The sequence below is a fragment of the Gobio gobio genome (genome assembly GCF_949357685.1).
Source record: "Gobio gobio genome assembly, chromosome: 8".
Lineage (NCBI taxonomy): Eukaryota > Metazoa > Chordata > Actinopteri > Cypriniformes > Gobionidae > Gobio > Gobio gobio.
In genome coordinates, this window is record NC_137114.1 from 15003817 (window position 1) to 15023737 (window position 19921).

General features: G+C 38.1%; 1 protein-coding gene across 2 annotated transcripts in view; it reads left to right on the top strand.

The window, feature by feature from the left end:
• Positions 1–1333: 1333 nt before the first annotated feature.
• Positions 1334–19921, top strand: part of rffl (ring finger and FYVE-like domain containing E3 ubiquitin protein ligase) — a 28311-nt gene continuing 9723 nt past the window's right edge. The window contains exons 1-3 of one of the 2 annotated variants that reach the window (XM_079824489.1): positions 1334–1559; positions 2533–2598; positions 17786–17974. In XM_079824489.1, coding sequence (XP_079680615.1) covers positions 17798–17974 — 177 coding nt within the window. In that variant the 5' untranslated portion in view covers positions 1334–1559; positions 2533–2598; positions 17786–17797. The remainder of the gene's footprint in view (positions 1560–2532; positions 2599–17785; positions 17975–19921) is intronic. The other variant, XM_079824490.1, reaches the window with a different exon arrangement.

The following is a 19921-nucleotide window of genomic DNA, read 5'->3' on the forward strand; positions in this document are numbered from 1 at the left end:
TTACCTGTCCAGATGGATGTACAACATTGCCTATGGCCAATATGGATCACAAAGCCCTTGAGAAAATATACACGCTTGTTTATTATTAATTCTTAGTCCAGATTATAAAATGTGGTTTGAAAAAATATATATAAATGGCTTATGTGTGGTAAGTTGATGGAGTCTAGTATAGGCTTCAGGTTAAAATAATATGTAAAGAGACGCGAGGGTTGCACATATATTTGATTTCAGCAGAGGTCGCTGCCTTCTACCTAATTTGAGCTATATTTTATCACGATGAAATGGTTCAGATGATCGCAGAAAATGAACAATTTCTACAATTGGTTTGGTTTTGTATTTAAGCAGTATGAAAGCAAAGCCTTTCAGAAATTTTCAAACACTTCATGCTAAATTATAAGTTGATTATTTAACAAAAACAGGACTAAATGAGTCAAATTCATTGCTAATACTTCCTGTGCTTTTATATAACTTCCTGGAAGATGATAAGGCATTTAAGATGGAGCCAGTTGGTTGGGTACAATGTTTAAAATTAAACTGATATTAAAGTTTGTCCAGGTATACATGAATGTACAGGTCCAGACCGCTGCAGAGGTGTGGTCATGTGATGTGTGTTGTTTTCCTCAGCGCTGGCCAGGATGGACCAATCACAGTCATTGCTGCTTAACCGGTAGGTAGCGTTTCTGATTGTTGGTCAGGTACCAATTCGTATATTTATTACGTTAGTTTTAGTGCTCGAATAAAGAAAAATTAATAATTCGCTTTTTGAACCGTCATATGCCCCCTAGAGATATGGAGGACGTAACCTGCAAAAATAAATAAATAAAATTCTACATAAATACATAAGTCCGCATATTGCTGCATAAATAAACATATTAATCATTAAATGTGCGAGGAGATAAATAAATAAATGTTGGGGGAAACTGTTAAAAAATGTAAAAGGAAATGCTAAACTGAACTTTACTTTTTTCCTTTTAACCGTGTATTCATTTTTGAATGTAGCTTGGTATTTTCTTGGAGCAACATTCGTTGTATTTATTTGTCTTGTTTATTTATTAGTCTATGTTACGTTTTGTGGACTATTTGTTTATTTATTTGCGTATTTATTTTATTTGTTGTTTTAGGGGGTTTCTTTTTGTTGGTTTTTAAAAACTTTTTTTTCAAACAACAAAAACTGTTTTATGAAAAACAACAATTCACAAAAACAACAAAAATCATATTATACAGACTTTTTTACAATTTTTATTTAATGGTCAGTGGCTCATTCATAGACTGTAAAAAATAATGGGTGCGTCAAACGACGTGCGCGTTCTCGTGTTTTGAAAGAAGACGACGTGCTCGCGCAACTGTGAACGACTCTACCTCACTAAACCTGAGCGTCACTAACGAACTTCTCGTAATTCGAAACACCGAAAGTGTGTGAGCTTGTCCAAAATCGAGCACAAAATGAAAAGCTGAAAGTCTTTCCCCAATGTCTTCATTTGTTTGTTAAGGACTATTGATCCGGACAGAGTTTTTAACATCTGCGGCTGCGGTTTTCGAGCGCCTTCGTTTCATTTGAGGTAAGTTTAATAACGTCTTCTCGTCTGAATAAAGAGCGTAACGTCAGATACGAAACGAACTCTGCTCTCTTTTACTTTTACTCACACTAGCATATCTATTGAATGTTTTGAACGCTTTAATATCAACTTCTTCACTGAACTTTTCGCCATTAAACTCTTTAGTCTTGTTTTGTGTTGTTCGTGACCGCTTGTGAACGTGTCGCATGATAACCTAACTCTCTTCAAATATGAAAGTGAAAAGTGAGTTATGATACTATACTAATATGATAATACTGTGACTTGGTGAAAGTTTGTTGTAGTGACTATAATGTGTGAACTATAATCCTGACACTACACTTTAAGGGATTGTTGAGTGGGCTGATCTAACTTACTGAGTCTACTGAATCTATCTATCTATCTATCTATCTATCTATCTATCTATCTATCTATCTATCTATCTATCTATCTATCTATCTATCTATCTATCTATCTATCTATCTATCTATCTATCTGTCTGTCTGTCTGTCTGTCTGTCTGTCTGTCTGTCTGTCTGTCTGTCTGCAAACTTTCTGGCTAGGCTTTTTCAAGCCTACTTCAAATTTTGTCTACAAACTTTTGACTCTAGTCACCCTTATAATACACACTTTGAGTAAGGGTTTAAATACTACACGATTCAAATACTGTATTTACTGTGAACTTCTATGCGCCTTATACTTTTTCTGGGGCACCATTTGGTCTTGGTGAACAAAAGTTTTCCTGTTTTAAAGAGGAAGCTTTAGTGATCTGACACACGGATGTTTGAGGTTGCCAAGTCATTGTGTGTGTGTGTGAGCTTTAAGTTGCGAGGTTGATTTGCAAACAGAGAGGAAGGTGTGATCCAGATCCTTACGTTCAACACATTGCCTTTGCTTTTTGCGTAAAAGGAGAAGGTGTGCCATCAAATGCAGTAAATGTTACTCATCAATGTGTCCCTGTGCTCTTTTTCTCTTTATAGATGTCAGTGGCTTGTATACTGTGACGTTCAGGGATATATAATCCAGGTCACTGACTCATTTTCAAGGTATGAAGCAGTAACTCAACTTTTACTGATGCCGTTTTATCCTGAAAACAGTACAATGACATTATTAAACATTACATTAGAAGTAGGTCCGCAACTAACGATTATTTTGATGATCGATTAGTTGGAATTATTTTTCAAATTAATCAGATAAACGACCCACTTTCTTTTTTTTGTATTGACAAAACACAGTTTTCCACATCCTGCCCCAATGCTGTCCCTCAAACAAACGTGTCAGCTGAGCGATATGAAAACACACATATTAACCATGGTTTTAAGATTCAAGATTCAAGATTCAAGAGTTTTATTTGTCACATACACAGTTATATACACAATATACAACTGGCAGTGAAATGTAAACAGGTCCGCTCCATGGACAGTGCAAATAACAGTTACAAGAAATTAAATAGAAATAGAATAAAGTTAGAATAAAAAGTATTAACATAAGTAGAATTATAAATAAATCAAGTAAAAGATAAAAATAGGAAATAAGATAAAAATAAAAATATAAAAAATATGTGGATGATAAGTGAGATAAACTGTAGACTTAAAAATAAGTGGTTAACATAAAATATATAATATGTATATATAAAGAAGTATAATGTGCAAGGTTTATTACAGGTTGTTACGCAGTAACAATAGGGACGTAAAGTAAAGTGCAGTGCAATTGCAGTATGTGGATGTTAATGTATATTACAACATATAAAGCAAAAAATAAGTAAATAATAAAGGGTTATTATTTCCACGGTAACCACAAATTGCTGCTTCAAATCCATTGTTTAACTAAATTGTATTTTTGTGGTTATAATCAATACGCCAAAAAAACAACAACATGGTTTTACTTGAATAAAACCATAGTTCATTTTCATAAGGGTATGTTTGTGCTATACATTATGTGCAAAAAAGTTACTTAGCAAAAAGGACAGTTTAAATCCCTACATTAAAATGATATTAAAGAAAAATACAAGCTCTGTGTTAGCAGATTAGAGGAATGTTCTGCAGGAACACACACACACACACACACACACACACACTCACTCACTCACTCACTCACTCACTCACTCACTCACTCACTCACTCACTCACTCACTCACTCACTCACTCACTCACTCACTCACTCACTCACTCACTCACTCACTCACTCACTCACTCACTCACACACACACACACACACACTACCTGTGACTAATTTCTTTATCCTGTAGAAACGTCATCCATTTGTATTCAATCACACGCTGTTATCTCTTTACAGTTTCTACTCTCATAAAATACTTTTTAATAACTTTTTGACTTTTAAACCTAAATAGTGTCCAACAGCAGATATTTCAGCTGTGTGAAATGAATGTTTTTGCGCTGGATATTTATCGTCTCGCTCTCGCCTGCGTTCTGTCTGTTTGATGCGCTCGTTCAGTGAAGTTTGAAGCAGAACGGCGTTCATGTAAAATGGAAATGCACAGAAATACTGTGAATTAGTAGCATTTAGAGATGAGGATATAACCTGTAAAATGAACGTTTTGCGCTGAGGACGCACACGCATCTGTCAAAGCGCATGACAGGGTATGTTAAACGCTAATGCATTAGCTTGAAGCTTAAAATAAAGAATGGATTATCAGCTTGGATCACGTACCTTTCCTGCATCAGCTCACTCTATGGAGTTTCCTCCACTATTTTCAGATGCATTTTGTCCATAGAAATGCGTTAATCAGGGCTGTAATTTGGTGCGACTGGTGGAAGTTTTCCGTGCACTGAGGGCAGACCCGACTAATCGATAATGAGAATCATTGTCGATGATTTTTATTATCGTTTAGTTGTTGCAGCCCTAATTAAAAGTGCTATTCATTAGGGCTGTCACTAACGATTATTTTGGTAATCGAGTAATCGGTCAAATACTTTGACGATTAATCGAGTAATCTGACATTTTTGTGGTAAAAAAAAAGACCTCTTCAAAGACCTACTCCTTTAAAATGACTTAAAGCATATTCAATATCAATGAGGCAATAATGTTTGGTTCCAATAAATGATCAAAAGCAAGTAATCATATGGTTTTATAGAACAACACTGTTAAAATGAATAATATACATAATATATAAACACTCATCTTATGTACACATTATGTATTATATAACAAATTCAGAGTGTGCCAGCAGCCTGGCGATATTTGTTGTTACACTTTACAGCAGATCAACTCCTTGTTTAATATTGGCTAAATTACATTTCATTCAAATATTCACTTAATCAATTAAAATATTTGGCCAGCAGCCATATCACCCTGTAGCCCAAGACTGGTTTCCCACTGAAGCTAAGCAGGGCTGAGCCTGGCCAGTACCTGGATGGGAGACCAACTGGGAAAACTAGGTTGCTGCTGGTAGAGGTGTTAGTGAGGCCAGCAGGGGGCGCTCACCCTGTGGTCTGTGTGGGTCCTAATGCTGCGTTCACACCAAACGCGAATAGAGCGTCAAAATCGTGTCTACCGCGTCTAGTTTCACGCGCAAACATTTTGAATGCATTCGCGCGTCCGCGGCGAATTGGACGTGCGTAGAAATCGAGCGTTGGAAGCGAAATTGACGCGCGTTCAAGGCACTCCAGGAGAAATATGTCATAAAACACCACTCTGCCTCTTTTCATTTTCATAAAAAATATATATTAAGCATTAATAGCCACATAAATGTGGTCCAGGCGACTCCTACATTATCTTCACTGCATGTATATTTAAATATCTTTAAAATATAAAGTTATGAAACTTCTCTTTGCCCTCAGTCAAAACGATTTGGCAGACAACAAATTATAGATTCACGAAAGCAAAGATCGGCCGTTAGATCTACACAAGACGAACCACTACAGGACATCAGAGCCAGTGGCAGACGGCAGAAGGACTGGCCGAGGAAAGGCTGCTCTCGCCGGGGTTAATGAGCACTGAGCGCCTGGATCTCACAACTCCAAAAACACAAGATAATTTTTTTTAAATAGGTGCTCTCTATAAATAAACCATAGATTTGAGCTTTAAACAACTACATTATCACCTGAAAAAGTCTTAAAACTACATTTTCTGACACAAAACTTGTATTTTTAAATTATGCAGGGTTTCTCATCACGTCACTTTACCACGTGACCGCAGCGAGCAGGCTCCTGATTGGTTAACATGGCGCGAATTGACGTCAAAGTTAAAATTTTTCAATTTTTCAGACGCGAATTCACTTCAAACGCGTGAATGCACAAAAGCACCATTCGCGTGTAACTCGCGTATCGCGCAAGACGCTCAATTCGTGTCCAATTCGCGTCATTTGCGCGAACTGGACGCGCGAATGAGGCGGATTCGCGTCCTTCGCGCCACGCGAAACGCGCCTTCCGCGCCGCGGGACATTGAAATCACATTGCAATCACTCGCGCCAGACGCTCTATTTGCGTTTGGTGTGAACGCAGCATAACACCCCAGTATAGTGAGGGGGACGCTATACTGTAACAAGCATTGTCCTTTGGATGAGACGGTAAACCGAGGTCCTGACTCTCTGTGGTCATTAAAAATCCCAGGATGTCCTTTGATTAAAGAGTAGGGGTGTAACCCCGGCATCCTGGCCAAATTTACCCAATAAAACCTTGTTGTAAAGTGTTACCATTTATATTTTTCTCCCAATATCTCAAGCATCGCAAGCTTGTTGTGACTTGTTCAGAATCTGCTGGCGCGTCTGCTGTCATCTTTGCATCTTCAGCATGTCCCGCCTGGGTTAACGTCCTGTTTACAGACTTTGGAATATTTCCACACAAATGACATTTTGGGAAATTACTGCAATGCAGTTTATACACAAGTCCGGAATAGAGATAAAATAAAACGAAAAGCTGACCGGATCCAATTTACGGCCAGTCGACTGGTGCATCTCTGCACTGGTATTTCTCTCAGAATATGCAAAGCTTGTTTGCTTTACTTTCTGCAACAGTGCTAGCAAATCCCTGGTTATTTGCAGGTTAGTTACTTATGGGGTGGGTCTCGGATGCCGACTATTAAACCCTTGTTCAAATAAAGAGCTAAACCCAGATTCAACGTTCTAGCACTTTATATTTAAGTGTCTATTTAAAGGCGAACACAAAGGATGCATTAACACAATTCCCACTGGACACTCCAGCTCTTGAAGTGTGTAACATCTACACCGGTTTGTATAGACCTATAATAACCAATAATTTCAAGATATTCCTATCCTTTCCATACTTCAAATCCTTTCTTGGTGGCGGTCAAACCTAATATGTCATTTATAATTCCACTCTGCCTTTAACCATATGACCCGTCACCAGTAACCCCAGGCATTGCAAGTGTCCTCCTGCTGTTGAGCGATTTGTCTCAGTGTGTGTGTGTGTTGTCTAGCCACAGTGCAGCTATTGTTGGTCTGTTACTAGGGAGTGTTTGGCTGTACTGACACTATGGGCTGAGGGGTTAAAGGGGGGCTGGGGTATTTTATGACAGCCCAGCAGTAACAATGTCCAGTCAGCTGGTCAGTGGGGACTGTGAGAGCATTTGTTGTTTTGAACTTTGCACATGCTGCCATGTTTGCTGACACCAAGTAATGCGAAATAGTTTGTTTGGTTTTGGGGATTTTTTTCTTCTTCAACATGGATGTAAGTTTTGGTTTCCTGTTTAAAAGTGGACGGAATCTGTAAGGCGCTTAAACTCCTAGCCTGTGTTTTAGAATTAAGTTTGTATTGCTTGTGTATGATGTTCAGTGTTTCCCACAGATTAGAAACCAATTTGTGGTGGCGGGCGAGTGGGCGGGTGGAGGGGATGGGTTCAGTGATTGCCACAAATATCGATTTCAATCTTGATTCAGTATCAATTCATATTTATATAGCCTACTTTACATATAAGGAAAAATAAGTTTAACTATTTTAAACTTTTCTTAAATTATATTTGCTCGCATTCAAATAATATTCACTTTTGTGTGCTTATATAAGTATTATTCAAAATATTAAGATGTAAGTTATTAACTTTTTAAAATTTCACATTTAAAGAAATCTAGTGTTTGATCATGTATAAATATTTATTCAAATGCAAAACCTAAAAATAAGTAAGAAGATATGATCTGCAATACTTTGAGCAACTAGATAGCCTACATATTATTTATTAGTACTGTATATTTATTAAAGAGCCATACAGGCCTCTTTGCATTGGAATTCTCTATTTTAACCTTAATTACTACACTAATTGTAATATAAATAATACAAAATATTTTAAGTGGTCATTAATGGACCACAATTATTGCACAAATAGTAGGCCTATTTATTACCAAAAGAAATCCTTAAAATATTCAATAAATATTATTAAACTAAAATATAGAACATATAGGCTATTTAATTGAAAAATAGTTAAGGTCTATGGTCACATTTGACCACCAATGAGTATGATGTGAACAATTAGTAAGCAATGAGGGCTAAATACAAGAAAAACATTGACATTAATGTAACAATGTTGGGTCTATCATCACTCTCCATAATAAAATGATCCTGTAAATGTGGTTGACGTAATAATCAATGCACACTATGCTGTACTATACCAAAACCTGCTGCAAACACCTGTACAGTGAAACTGTTGTGTATCCGCAGCTTAAGCCATTCAAATGTATTGACAGCGCGGGTTTGTTTATAACTATTGAGCGCTCCATAAACCATGTGACCCCGCCCGCGCGCCGGGATATGAGAGCAGGTCGCAACTCTGTTTTTCAACGCCTCTGGCTTTAACTCTTACACATTAGCGCCAAAACGCTATTTATTGTTTGCATTTCGTATTAAATTTTAAAAGCTTAGACTTTAATATCAAAAGCAGGTTTGAGAGAGAGAGCGAGAAAGACGCATGAGTGAGAGATGGAGGGAGAGCGGGGAAAGGAAATGAAAAAAACACGCTGCGTGTTTTAAATAGAGTTAAAAGGTTAATGAATGACGACACGCAATGTGTGGCGGCCGGTGTTGATTCTGTGGCGCACCGAAACACTGATGTTATTGTGGTTAGGTTCATTGACAAACTCAAAAAAAATGCTTGAATATAGTATATCAGGGCTGGGTTGGCAATATTACATTGACTATTATCTATTTTAATCAATCATCTTTTACCTGGTAAAATCTTAAAGGGGTAATTTTAATTTTTACATACTGTTGTCTGAGGTCAACTTATGATGTTTGCGTGGTTTTTACATTCCAAAACATCACAATGAGTAAGTAATAGGCTATTTTCTGCCCTGGTTTTGAGCCTAGCTTCTGTTTTTATGGGCGTGCCGCATTGAGGACTTGGAAGTAAATGCCCACTGCTATGATTGGATGACAGTTTTGAATATTATAATGAGCTCCGGCTCCCCCGTCAGTACATGTGAGGAATGTGGAAAAACGGCAACCGGAATGATTCGCCCACGGGGCTCGCAAAATGTCAAACAAACACAATGATTTATCTCTCATCCACCCGCAATTAATTACAATGTTATTTTTGATTACATGGCCCGCACGAATCACGATCGGTGGATATAACTGCAAACCGCGCATCACTAACACATGCACGGAAGCCAAGTCCGTGCATTAGCAGAACTTCACTGCAGACAATTCAGCATATTCAAAATTTCCACGATTGTATTTTTCCTTCAAATAACAAGTCAAGAATGTGAATAACGCACATCAAGAAAGGAATGTTATTTCACTATTTAAGATAGGCCGGTGATGCATTTTGGTAGCTCACTGGAAAACACATTTGAATAATCCTCATGAAAACAAGTTGTGACAGGCACCATTTATATTTCTACAACAAACTGGAGTAGAGACATATTTATATAATTTAATTAAAAGATTGATATTAAATTTGCCTTATGTGCAATTTAAAAGTTTGTATAGGACTGATTTGATGAATAGCAATTGATTTTGAATGCTGTTATTTATTTTAACCCTTAATATTATAGTTAATGCAAGGCTCGACAGTGCGAGCATTTCACTTGCATTTGCTACTAAAAATATGTGTGCGAACTGTAAAATGTGTTAGGGATTATGTGTGCGAATAAAACGTAGGTCCCTGCAGGTCTTTAAAAAGTTTTATCAAGTTTAAGGTTATAAAAAGTTTGCTTGTAAATGTCTCCTTGTATCCGTTTATAAAAAAAAAAAAACTAAAGTTCTTTATGCCCTCCTAAATTTTTCTAATTAGGATCACATGTGCTCCTTGGGAGAAAATTAGCCTAAGCGCTCTAGAGCACCAACTGAGATCTCACTGAATAGTTTACAGCATTAAAGACAATTTTCATTTTGGTGCATCCTTAATAAGCATCCCTAGCTCATAATCCATCTAATTGTTTATTTATTTTAAAATAATCATTATTATTTACAACAACCTTTGTCCGCCAAACCAAAGTCAGTAAGTCTAACCATCATGCATGAAGCCAATTTGCTGTTGTAACAATTAAATCATAAAAGCCTCATATCTTGGAACCTTAATGTAGACCCTCATGATTTTGTGTCAAGGTCATGAAGGTCACAAGTCTCTTGAGCATATATGAGCTTAAGCAAAGTGTTGTTTTTGCCCCACTTGACTAGTGTGGAGATTCTATCACCATCCTCAGGCTGATCAGAATCGCTTTTTCAGGATTTGAGTAACAGGATCTTTCTTTGGTCTCCGTTGCTTTTTGAGGCAGAAATCAACCTCAATTGCCATTTCCTTCAGTGCCAGCAGGAGAATCTGGGTTGGTCACCATGACCGTGTCTGTGTGTAATCGCAGAGGTTACCACTGTAGGCCGTGAATAGAGCACCATAGGGGACTACGGCCCGTCCTGCTGGGTGACTCGACTTCCTTGTTATTCGACATCTCGGTTGGCTTTCTTTTATTGTCACCAGTGTTGGGGGTAACGCATTACAAGGAACTTGAGTTACGTAATAATATTACTTTTTCCAAGTAACTAGTAAAGTAACGCATTACTTTTCAAATTTACAAAAAATATCTGAGTTACTTTTTCAAAAAAGTAATGCTAGTTACTTTTTCACATTAATATAAAATCAGTCAAATGCAAAATCAGAGTACTATGCAAACCTCCAATGATTAAATGTTAAATAAAACAACTATTTTTATGCATAATCTACCTTTATATGTAATTTACCAATGTCTTGCTGCTGACCTTTGATGATGAAAATTATTAGATTTTTTGGTTTTTATTGGTAACTTTTTTCTCCTGCATCCTCTTCTACTATTATCCAGAATGGCAGAAGAGCTGCGCCCTCTACTGTTCATGCGTGAGTTTGCATTTTTACCTCTGCCTGGGGCTTATTATTTATATTTTGGTATGAAGAGGTCTTTACCGTTGCACAAAAATATAACTTTTTTTTTTGTTATAAACAAAAACAAGCCCAGCCCAGGTGAGAAAAAGTAACGCAAAAGTAACGTAACGCATTACTTTTCTTAAAAAGTAACTAAGTAACTCAATTAGTTACTTTTTAAGGGAGTAACGCAATATTGTAATGCATTACTTTTCAAAGTAACTTTCCCCAACACTGATTGTCACCTCCATAGGGCTGTACGATTAATCGAAAAATAACCGAAACCGACATTCAGAACCTCTAACCGACGTATTTTTCCCATGTCGGTTATTTCGGTTTTCACGTGACTCCGCCCCGTCAGCCGTCAGTCACATCAAGTGCAGTTTGAAGGCACACAGAGAGATGCAGGAGCAGTTATCTGTGTTTATAGATGCCCAGAATCACTATAGGAACTGCATGTTTTACACAGTTTATACAGGTCAGTTAATTGCCGTTCTTTTGCGCACACACACACACACACACAGAGACGGCGCGCGCAAGCCCTGAAGCCAGATCGCTTTCACTTTCGTGCTCATAAAGTTTGTCAAGTACATGCGTTTAAAGGCTTGCCAGTTTCAACATTTATAGCGATTGTGCACTACCGGTATTCAAAAACAACAATACGGAAAACGTATCCGTTCAGTGCTCAGCTTTTTTCTGTGACACAGAGAGCCGAGCCGTGTCGCGGCTCTGACAACACGCGCGCCCTGAAGGCAGACCTCTTTCACCGGTCCTCACAAAGCTTTGTCATTTGTATGTGGTTTAAGCCCTGCCAGTTTGAACATTAAAGCGAGTTTCGGCCATCAGATGTGTATTATGTTGAACTAATGCCTGATATATTGTGACAAACGAACACTCAGACAGAAGCTCGCACATCACGCGAAGATCGCGCGCAGAAACGCAGTCTCAACGCTGTCCTGTGACTAAAGTAAAGTAACTTAGAAACTCAACCGTTATAGTCATACATTTTAATACCTTTTGAAGTACAAACCACAGCTTCATAATGAATAGAGACAGTATGAGTAATTCACACACACAATCTCTCTGTCATTAATGCATTCAGATAAATGTAATGTAGGCCTACTGTGCTAATGTATCTGTATCTGATGTACAACAAGCAGAAATCTGCCCCATAGACAATAACTGCTGAAAGTGAACCGTTTCCTTCAAGTAATTTAAAATCACAAAGAAATGCACTTTTTCATTAGAAAAAAAATCCACCTGTTCTATATATAAATATGTAGAACATATTTACAGTACAAACCTTATCAGTGAACTTACTCAAAAACCTTGTGAGGGCAAAAAAAAAAAAAAAAAAAAGCAAAATAATCGTTCATTATTCGTAATCGAGGTAAAATGTTCAATTAATCGAGGTTTTTATTTTTGGGCAAATCGTTACAGCCCTACACCTCCATGATTCTTGACTTTTGTGAGTTTTGCTGTGAAGTTGTCTGTATTTAGGTCAGTGGTCTTTGTAGACCAAAGACTTCATTTAAACAAGTTGTCGTCTTTACAACTGTCCACCCACGTAAAGATGAAACGGCATGCACAACCCATTATACATTCAACAAGGACAAAGAACGGTTGGATTATATTCATTAGGGGTGCACCGATCCGATATTAGGATCGGATATCGGCCGCGATACTGACAAAATAGCTGGATCGGGGATCGGAAAAATGAACAGATCCACAAGCCGATCCAGGTGTTTTTTTCCGTCGCAGCAGAACCTACGTCATTCGTCAGCTTCACGTGTGTCGCTTGCTAGAAGGGAGCGAGCCAGAGAGTCGGCTGTGTGGAGGAGATATTTCACGCTTGCCACGCCAACTAGTTCGTCGCTGTTTCGAGGGTATTACTGCAAAGTCAGGGTCTTTCCTGCATTGACATTTTTTTGACGGCCAAAGCCTAATTTGATGAGTTATTGTGATTTACGAGTGATGTAGAACAGATGCTGCGCTTGTGACTGAGTGACAGAGAGACCGATCTGAGAGCTCCTCCCCCGCGCGCGCTCTCTGGGTCTTCAAAATAATCAGTGTTCGCTCTCATATTTCACATATTAATCCAAATCAAAAGCTCGGAAGACCGAAACCATGTTGCACGTGACACATTCGGACAATTTTGTCCTTGAATTATCACTGGGTGTGAATTGCGCTCAAAAAACATTGACTCTTCTCTGACCAGCTGACATAAAGCATACTTTCAATAAGCGGGAGACAAATTATATCCAGTTATGAAGTGTTTTCTGTGTGTTGACATCTTTCGCGATGTTCTAACAGACGGGATTCGCACACAACGCGTCTGCTAATGTCCGATTCGTGACCTAATGACTCCTTTGAACCGAATCATTTTAACGACTGGCCAGAACAACTGATCCGTCCAACACTGAACTCATGAACTCAGTTTATTAATTTACTCAGAACGCAACTGAAATGAGAACACAAGTGTGCTTACCCAATTTAGCAAGAGTGGGTAGTAAGAATTATTTTTAATTATCAACAGTATTTCATCTTATTTCTGTTGACAATGTGTAGTAAAATAAATAGGCCTAGCCTACAATCATTTAATCTGGAGTGAGGTGAAACCAGAACAAAGTTGTTATTAGCTAGCTGAAAATTTTTAATAAATTGCATATGGCAGAAAATTAGACTATTTGTTAATTTGTAATGCTACTTTTTAATATTGATATGATTATATACCAAAACAATTATCTGTAGTGTAAAAAATGTTTGGTAACTGTCAGATTACTATTGTATGTTTGACCAATAGGCCTACACTGTTTTTTGTTTCCACTGCTACATTTTATTTATTTAAAGAAGTTAGATTACATTCTATTTTAGATTTGAATGCACAATTGTTTTTTAAATAAATAAGAATTCAACACCTTACATACATCTGTTATTTTGTCTTAGTTATGTTTAGTTAGTAAAGTCTGGTGCCTTTAGTCTCTTCAAGGAAGGTATAAGGTGGAAGATATACAGTTTATTATTAATTCAACAATATATCGGATCGGTATCGGGTATCGACAGATACACAAAGCCCAGGCATCGGTATCGGTATCGGGACTGAAAAAGTCGGATCGGTGCACCCCTAATATTCATAGTGATTGGCTTGTGAACAGAGAACATTCTGTGTTTGATCACGAAAACACAGAGACTTTGACTGGGATGTGGAACATTTAGGGTGAACTATTCCTTTAAGACATTTGAATGGAATACAAAGTCGTGATCTTGTTTTTGAGACCCATTTTTGAACCTTTTTATTTGGTAAAAATGTGACCTTTGTACATCCATCGGAGGCATGTATAAAGAATAGCAGTTTAAATAGAGGTCGACTGATAGTGGCTTTTACCGATAACTAGGTTGGGTCGTACTTTAAAATCGATACTGGATAAAAAAACAAACATCATACTTACAGTAAAACAGTGCTGAACTACTACATTAACACTGACTACAAACCTGGTATAAATGACTGGCGGGCAACAGCCTAGCCTTGTTTTGTCCTCCAGGTGGGCTCTATAAGCGTGTGACGTCACGTGAAAACTATACATTTTTACAGCATGTATTAATATTTGAGCAACACAATTGTACCTTTATCATTCATGTTAGGTCATAGTGCATTAACTAAGGTTAACAGATCAAATACAAATTAAAACTCAATTAAAAAATATATTAGTAAATGTTGAAATTAACAACGAACAATACTTCCACAGCATTTATTAACCTTAATTAATATTACAAATTACTATAAAGTGTTACCATTTCATATAAATCCAGTCATGCGTAAAGATGGCCATCTTTAAATATCTACACAAAGGCCAAAGCACTGACATTACATAAATGTATATATTACATGTATAGTCTCATTTTATTTGCTTGTATTTTAGAACACTTGATGATTATCGAATCAAAATAACAAAATATGTATTTCAGTAACATTGAAAAAGAACTGAAATCGGCTGCATGACAATACAGTTTGCTTTCTCACATCACTAGCTTTAAATATGCAACTTTGCCAGCTAATGAATGCATAAAAGTGACCAGCTGGATATAAACGAATGCAAATAGATGGTAACAATTGTGGCATTAAACATTTGGGTTGGGCTTGCGTGTGTGTTTGTCACATTGTTTTAACCACTTGAGTGCAACATCTTGTCAACAAATGAATGACTTTATAGTGATATGTCAACATGTACTGTATACATATCTTTCCGCTGTGTTTTTTAAATGTGCATCTGATGTTTCAGCTCTCTCCGTGCAGCGCACAGCCTCACGTGTCAAAACAAACTCCACGAGGAGTCGGTTATTCCATCTCTAGATGCCGCTCTCATTCTGTATAATGCCAGCGGGCCCTTATCAGCTGCTCCAGCAACGGATGCAACCCGGAGAAACTATCATATGGATTTTTGCAGATAACCGATTGTTCCACCAATCAGCTATCGGTGCCGATTAATCGGATAAAACCCATCAATCGGTCGCCCTCTAGAGCAAAATATCAAGTAATTTACATGATAGAGAAATGTATAGTTTTGATGAAAGATTGCAAAGACAAACATTTATTTTTTGAAGATGAATTATTTAATCCTTAAGGGGTAACTAAACCCCAGCTCAGCACTTAACTCCACCCACTGGCAATATTTGAAAAATGCTGAAAAGTGGGCGGAGACATAGGGAATGAACCAAGGGCGGGACTGAGCGGAGAGCGTGCATCTGAGACCCGCAGTTGATTGACAGCTGTCTGACTCAGGGAGTTGCAAAGATGGAGAATGACTGGAGTGACGCCAGTAGCTTTGCAACAGAGCGGTCATTCTCCCCCACCTTCACCTGAAGTGGAGGAGGGTGAAAGGTCTGTAGACACAGACCCAGAGCCTTATCAATGCGAGCTGCTGGCTCAAACTGCGTTAACTCCCGATGCCGACGATGCTAGCAAAGAACAGTCAAATCCTTTCACTGAATGCCACTAAAACTACATCTGACACATACAATGTATTTTCATTCAAATTAACTGAATCTAAGCAGCGCAGGACCAATAAGTTCAAACCTAATAGCCTTTTATAAACAAATTTCCTCAAATAAAAGTTAGACTATAGGTGTTTCTCAATGTCAAGGATACTTCCTCTGCAGGACTGGTCCTTCCAAGTCACTTCCTTCAGAGGCTAGGCGAGGCTCCTCTTTAGCATTCGGAGAACAGGTAAATGGAACAGGCTAGCAAGTGCACGTCATTGCGTCATTACATCAGTGAAAAGGTCTGTTAGCCATCAATAACGTAATTTGTATGATATCAATACGGTAGTCATTTATACTGGCATTTAAACGTTAAACTTTACTTATATTTACTATGGTTATAACAAATGTTTGGTGACGTAAATATTGCCCCGTTAGCGCTCCGACTCCGCCAACGTCCGATATTTTGTATTTTTTGAACAAGATAGCAAAGCTGCGCGCATAGGATTGTGGGTGATTTGAGAGCGCGAAGTGCGCGAAGTCTACTCGTATGCATCCTTTCCTGTATATGGCATATTTTTCGAACGAAGGACTCAGACCTTGGTTGATATTCCGAGGATCCTCGACATTGGAACAGCCCTTCGACGGACGTCGATGACGTAGCATCCTCGGAATTCTGGCTTCCGAGGATCCTTCCTTGACATTGAGAAACGCCTTATATATGCCAGCACGTTACGGTATTGTTGTTTGTTACCATGGCAACCACTTGCGTGTCAGGGTTTGAAAGCGCGTCTCATGAATGAAAATTATCTGTACACATGACGGGCGGCAATAATATCGCAAGAAAAGCCTGACGTGTACTGGCAACTGCATTATTTAACCGTATTTTCTTCATTTATAATGTTAAAGCAAGTGTCAAGTGAGTTCATTCATAATGTTTCTACTTCATGTAACATGAGAGTTCATACTGGAGTGAAGCCGTTCTCATCGTGTGATTGGGGGAAACATTTCTGAGGGCGTGGTGAGCTCGTGCCAGGGGCGCGGATAGTGAGCCGTTGGAGGTGCCATCCTACGCCACGATGTACCACAACGTCCAATAAGAAAATTTAACTGCAGTAGCCACCGTTCAACCTTAAGAGGGCAGCACTTTGGCGGTTTTACACCATATTTTATAGAATTAAAACACTTTATACTCAAATGTCAAAACATTTACTCGAATCAATGAACAGCATTAATAAAGCCCCAGTGTTACAGATCATTAACTAAAAAAAGTTTTTTGGGGGGTTCGGTACCCTTTAAGAAAAGAAGCGGTGTCAGTTTTGTTTTAATGTTGACTAACTACATTGTTGTGTTAATTCTGGTCATACAGGTTTTTAATTTCAATCGGTTTTTTTTTGTTTTGTTTTTGCTGCATGTGACTCTTAGTCAAGACTTATGCCAGCAAATCTTCGTACTGGAATAACATTATTGAAGGTTATGGTAAGATGCCTCCGGACAGTGGTGTTTGGAGGGAGTTACCCAAGTCCTTTTTTGATCTTATCAGTTGATTCAACACCAAACCATGAGAGGCATAACCATGGTAGTGATAATGGATCAGACAGCTGAGTGAGATGGGTAGTGTGTGTGTGTGTGTGTGAGAGAGAGAGAGGGATACAGTGTCATCCTAGTAGGAGTATTGCACAGCTCCTGTGGTGTAGACTGCACACAGCCTTTGAATAAATGATGGAAGTCCTATTTCTTCAGCCAAATGACTCCAGCTGAGAGCCGACACTGGAAGAACTTTTCCATGCTGCTAATTCACTTCCAAGGGTATTGATTTGAGAAGACCAATCTACTTTTTGAAAAAGTACATCCTTTGTCTTCTAGGATTAAGGTGGTTTGATTGTATTTGAAGACTGAGCAGATTCGATTTATGGTGTGATTACTTGTAATTGAAGCATCTTCCTCTTGCAGTAGGTGTGGAGCATGTGGGCCAGCTGCTGCGGCTGGCTCTGTCTGGATGATTCCACTGTGGAGGACACCAGAAGTAGCACACATCATCAGGCCTTCACAAACTCTGGCTTCAGCAGTTACCCATCTCCCCCTGCTCCAGAACACACGTGCAAGGCCTGTGGAGGTCGCTTTGACAGCCTCGCCAGGAAGGTAATCATATGACATGACGACTTACAGTTCCTTCTTGTATTGTTTAGCTTTAACATACAATTATTTGGTGAAGCAATGCCATCAAATAGTAGTTGATGAGTCCTTGTACAGGTCTCCCACAGTCATGGACACATTTGTAAATAAAAGGGAATTTTAAAACCTGAACATTTCTCTAATGAACAAGAATGTATTTTTCTAGTTGTGCTCTGTTCTGAAGTATTGCTTGATGTTTTCGCATTGTTTTGTAATTTGTGCACAAATTGCTGTTGTTTTTTCTTTAATGTATTGGACAAACGTCGACAAATCAGTATATTATTCATTAAGAGAATCAGTCTGAATTTGAATGACAATTAAATGTCTCTATTCAATCACATATGACTGTTAAAGCCATGGAAATAATTTGGTTAAAAAGTGTCTGAAAGGATAGTTCACCCAAAAATTGTCATCCTTTGCTTCATCTTTTACACCTGGGCTCCAGACTAACATTTGAGAGCACTGGCACCGGTGCCACTAAGTACTTTTAGTTAATTTAATCATAAAATTACTATTTTTAAGTGCAGTGAATAATAATATTTCATGCTTGTTAATTGGACATTTGACAGTAAAGAACTAAGCTTGAAGTGAAACGCAGATAACAAATTTATTAACCAGAGTAGTGTGCAATAACCAAATTTTTATAGGGAAAATTTAAATATTCTACTCTTATTAAATGTACCATTGATCTCTTTATCACACTGAACTGACCGACAGCTTCAGTGGTTATAAAAAAAGCGCTCTTTACTTGCTCCTAGGTATAGATATAGCCTCAATTATAGCCTCAATTAGGTATAGATATAGCCTCAATTATATCACGATATTTCAAGAATATTCGCGATAATGATATTTATGACGATATAGAAAAAAATATATGGAACAAAGTTTTATTGGTTATTGCAGCTGGTAGACAGCAGCATTTATTAGTGCAAACAAAACCATAACAATAAACTACTAATGTAATTTATGCCATGGTCTGTCTGAATATTTGATTCTGATTGGCTGGAAGGTGTGCAATAAAATCGTTAAATGCACAGGTAGTTCCAAATCAGATGAATCCTCACTCTATATTAATGCGCTGAGGTCCGTTTACACGGAGCGCTGTAATCGATTTAAAAGTCCAAACCGAATGAAAATGCTCCATATAAACACCTCAATCGGAATAAAAATATAAGTTATAATGTTGACGAGAGGAAAGTAAATTTTTCTGAAGGGTAAACTTTTTATTTCGTAACAAGTTATGAAGATAATATTGGAATAATGACACCGACATAGCCTGGCTACGCCATCTCATCTGACAGCGTTTGTCCCAGGCACTTTCTGCTTCAACTGCGCCTGACCGAAGAAGGTGTTTCTTACAGCAACACCAGATTGGTTTAGATAACGTCTCATGTAAACCGTCCACAGAATCGTTCAATCGGAATGACATAAGTGTGCATGTAAACGAGGCTATTGAAGCGCGCACTCACACACACACGCGCCACTCGCATACAGAGAGGCGAGATCGCGCTGCACGTTCATGAGCACAGAAACTTGTTTTTAACGCCGTTCCATGACTTTTAGCAATAAAATGGCTAAGTCACTGGATCCCTACATTATATTTCTCAGCAAAGTAGCTCTCTTTTTAGGTACTAAATCGTCATCGGAGGCTGACATGCTGCTCTTCGTGTATACTTTCATACAGGAGGTGTTGTTGTGCACGCTAGGGAATGTAAATGCGCCATACGTCATTGCGTCGCTATATCATTGATATCGCGATATGACACTTTTTTTATCATGTAAAAATGTATACCGGTATTATCGTGGACGGTATGATATGGCTCACCCCTACTTGCTCTGTGTAATTCTGTCACAATTTGTAAAGTTTTTATTTTCCATGAGACTTTGTGACTTCCTACTTTTGTCCATATATTA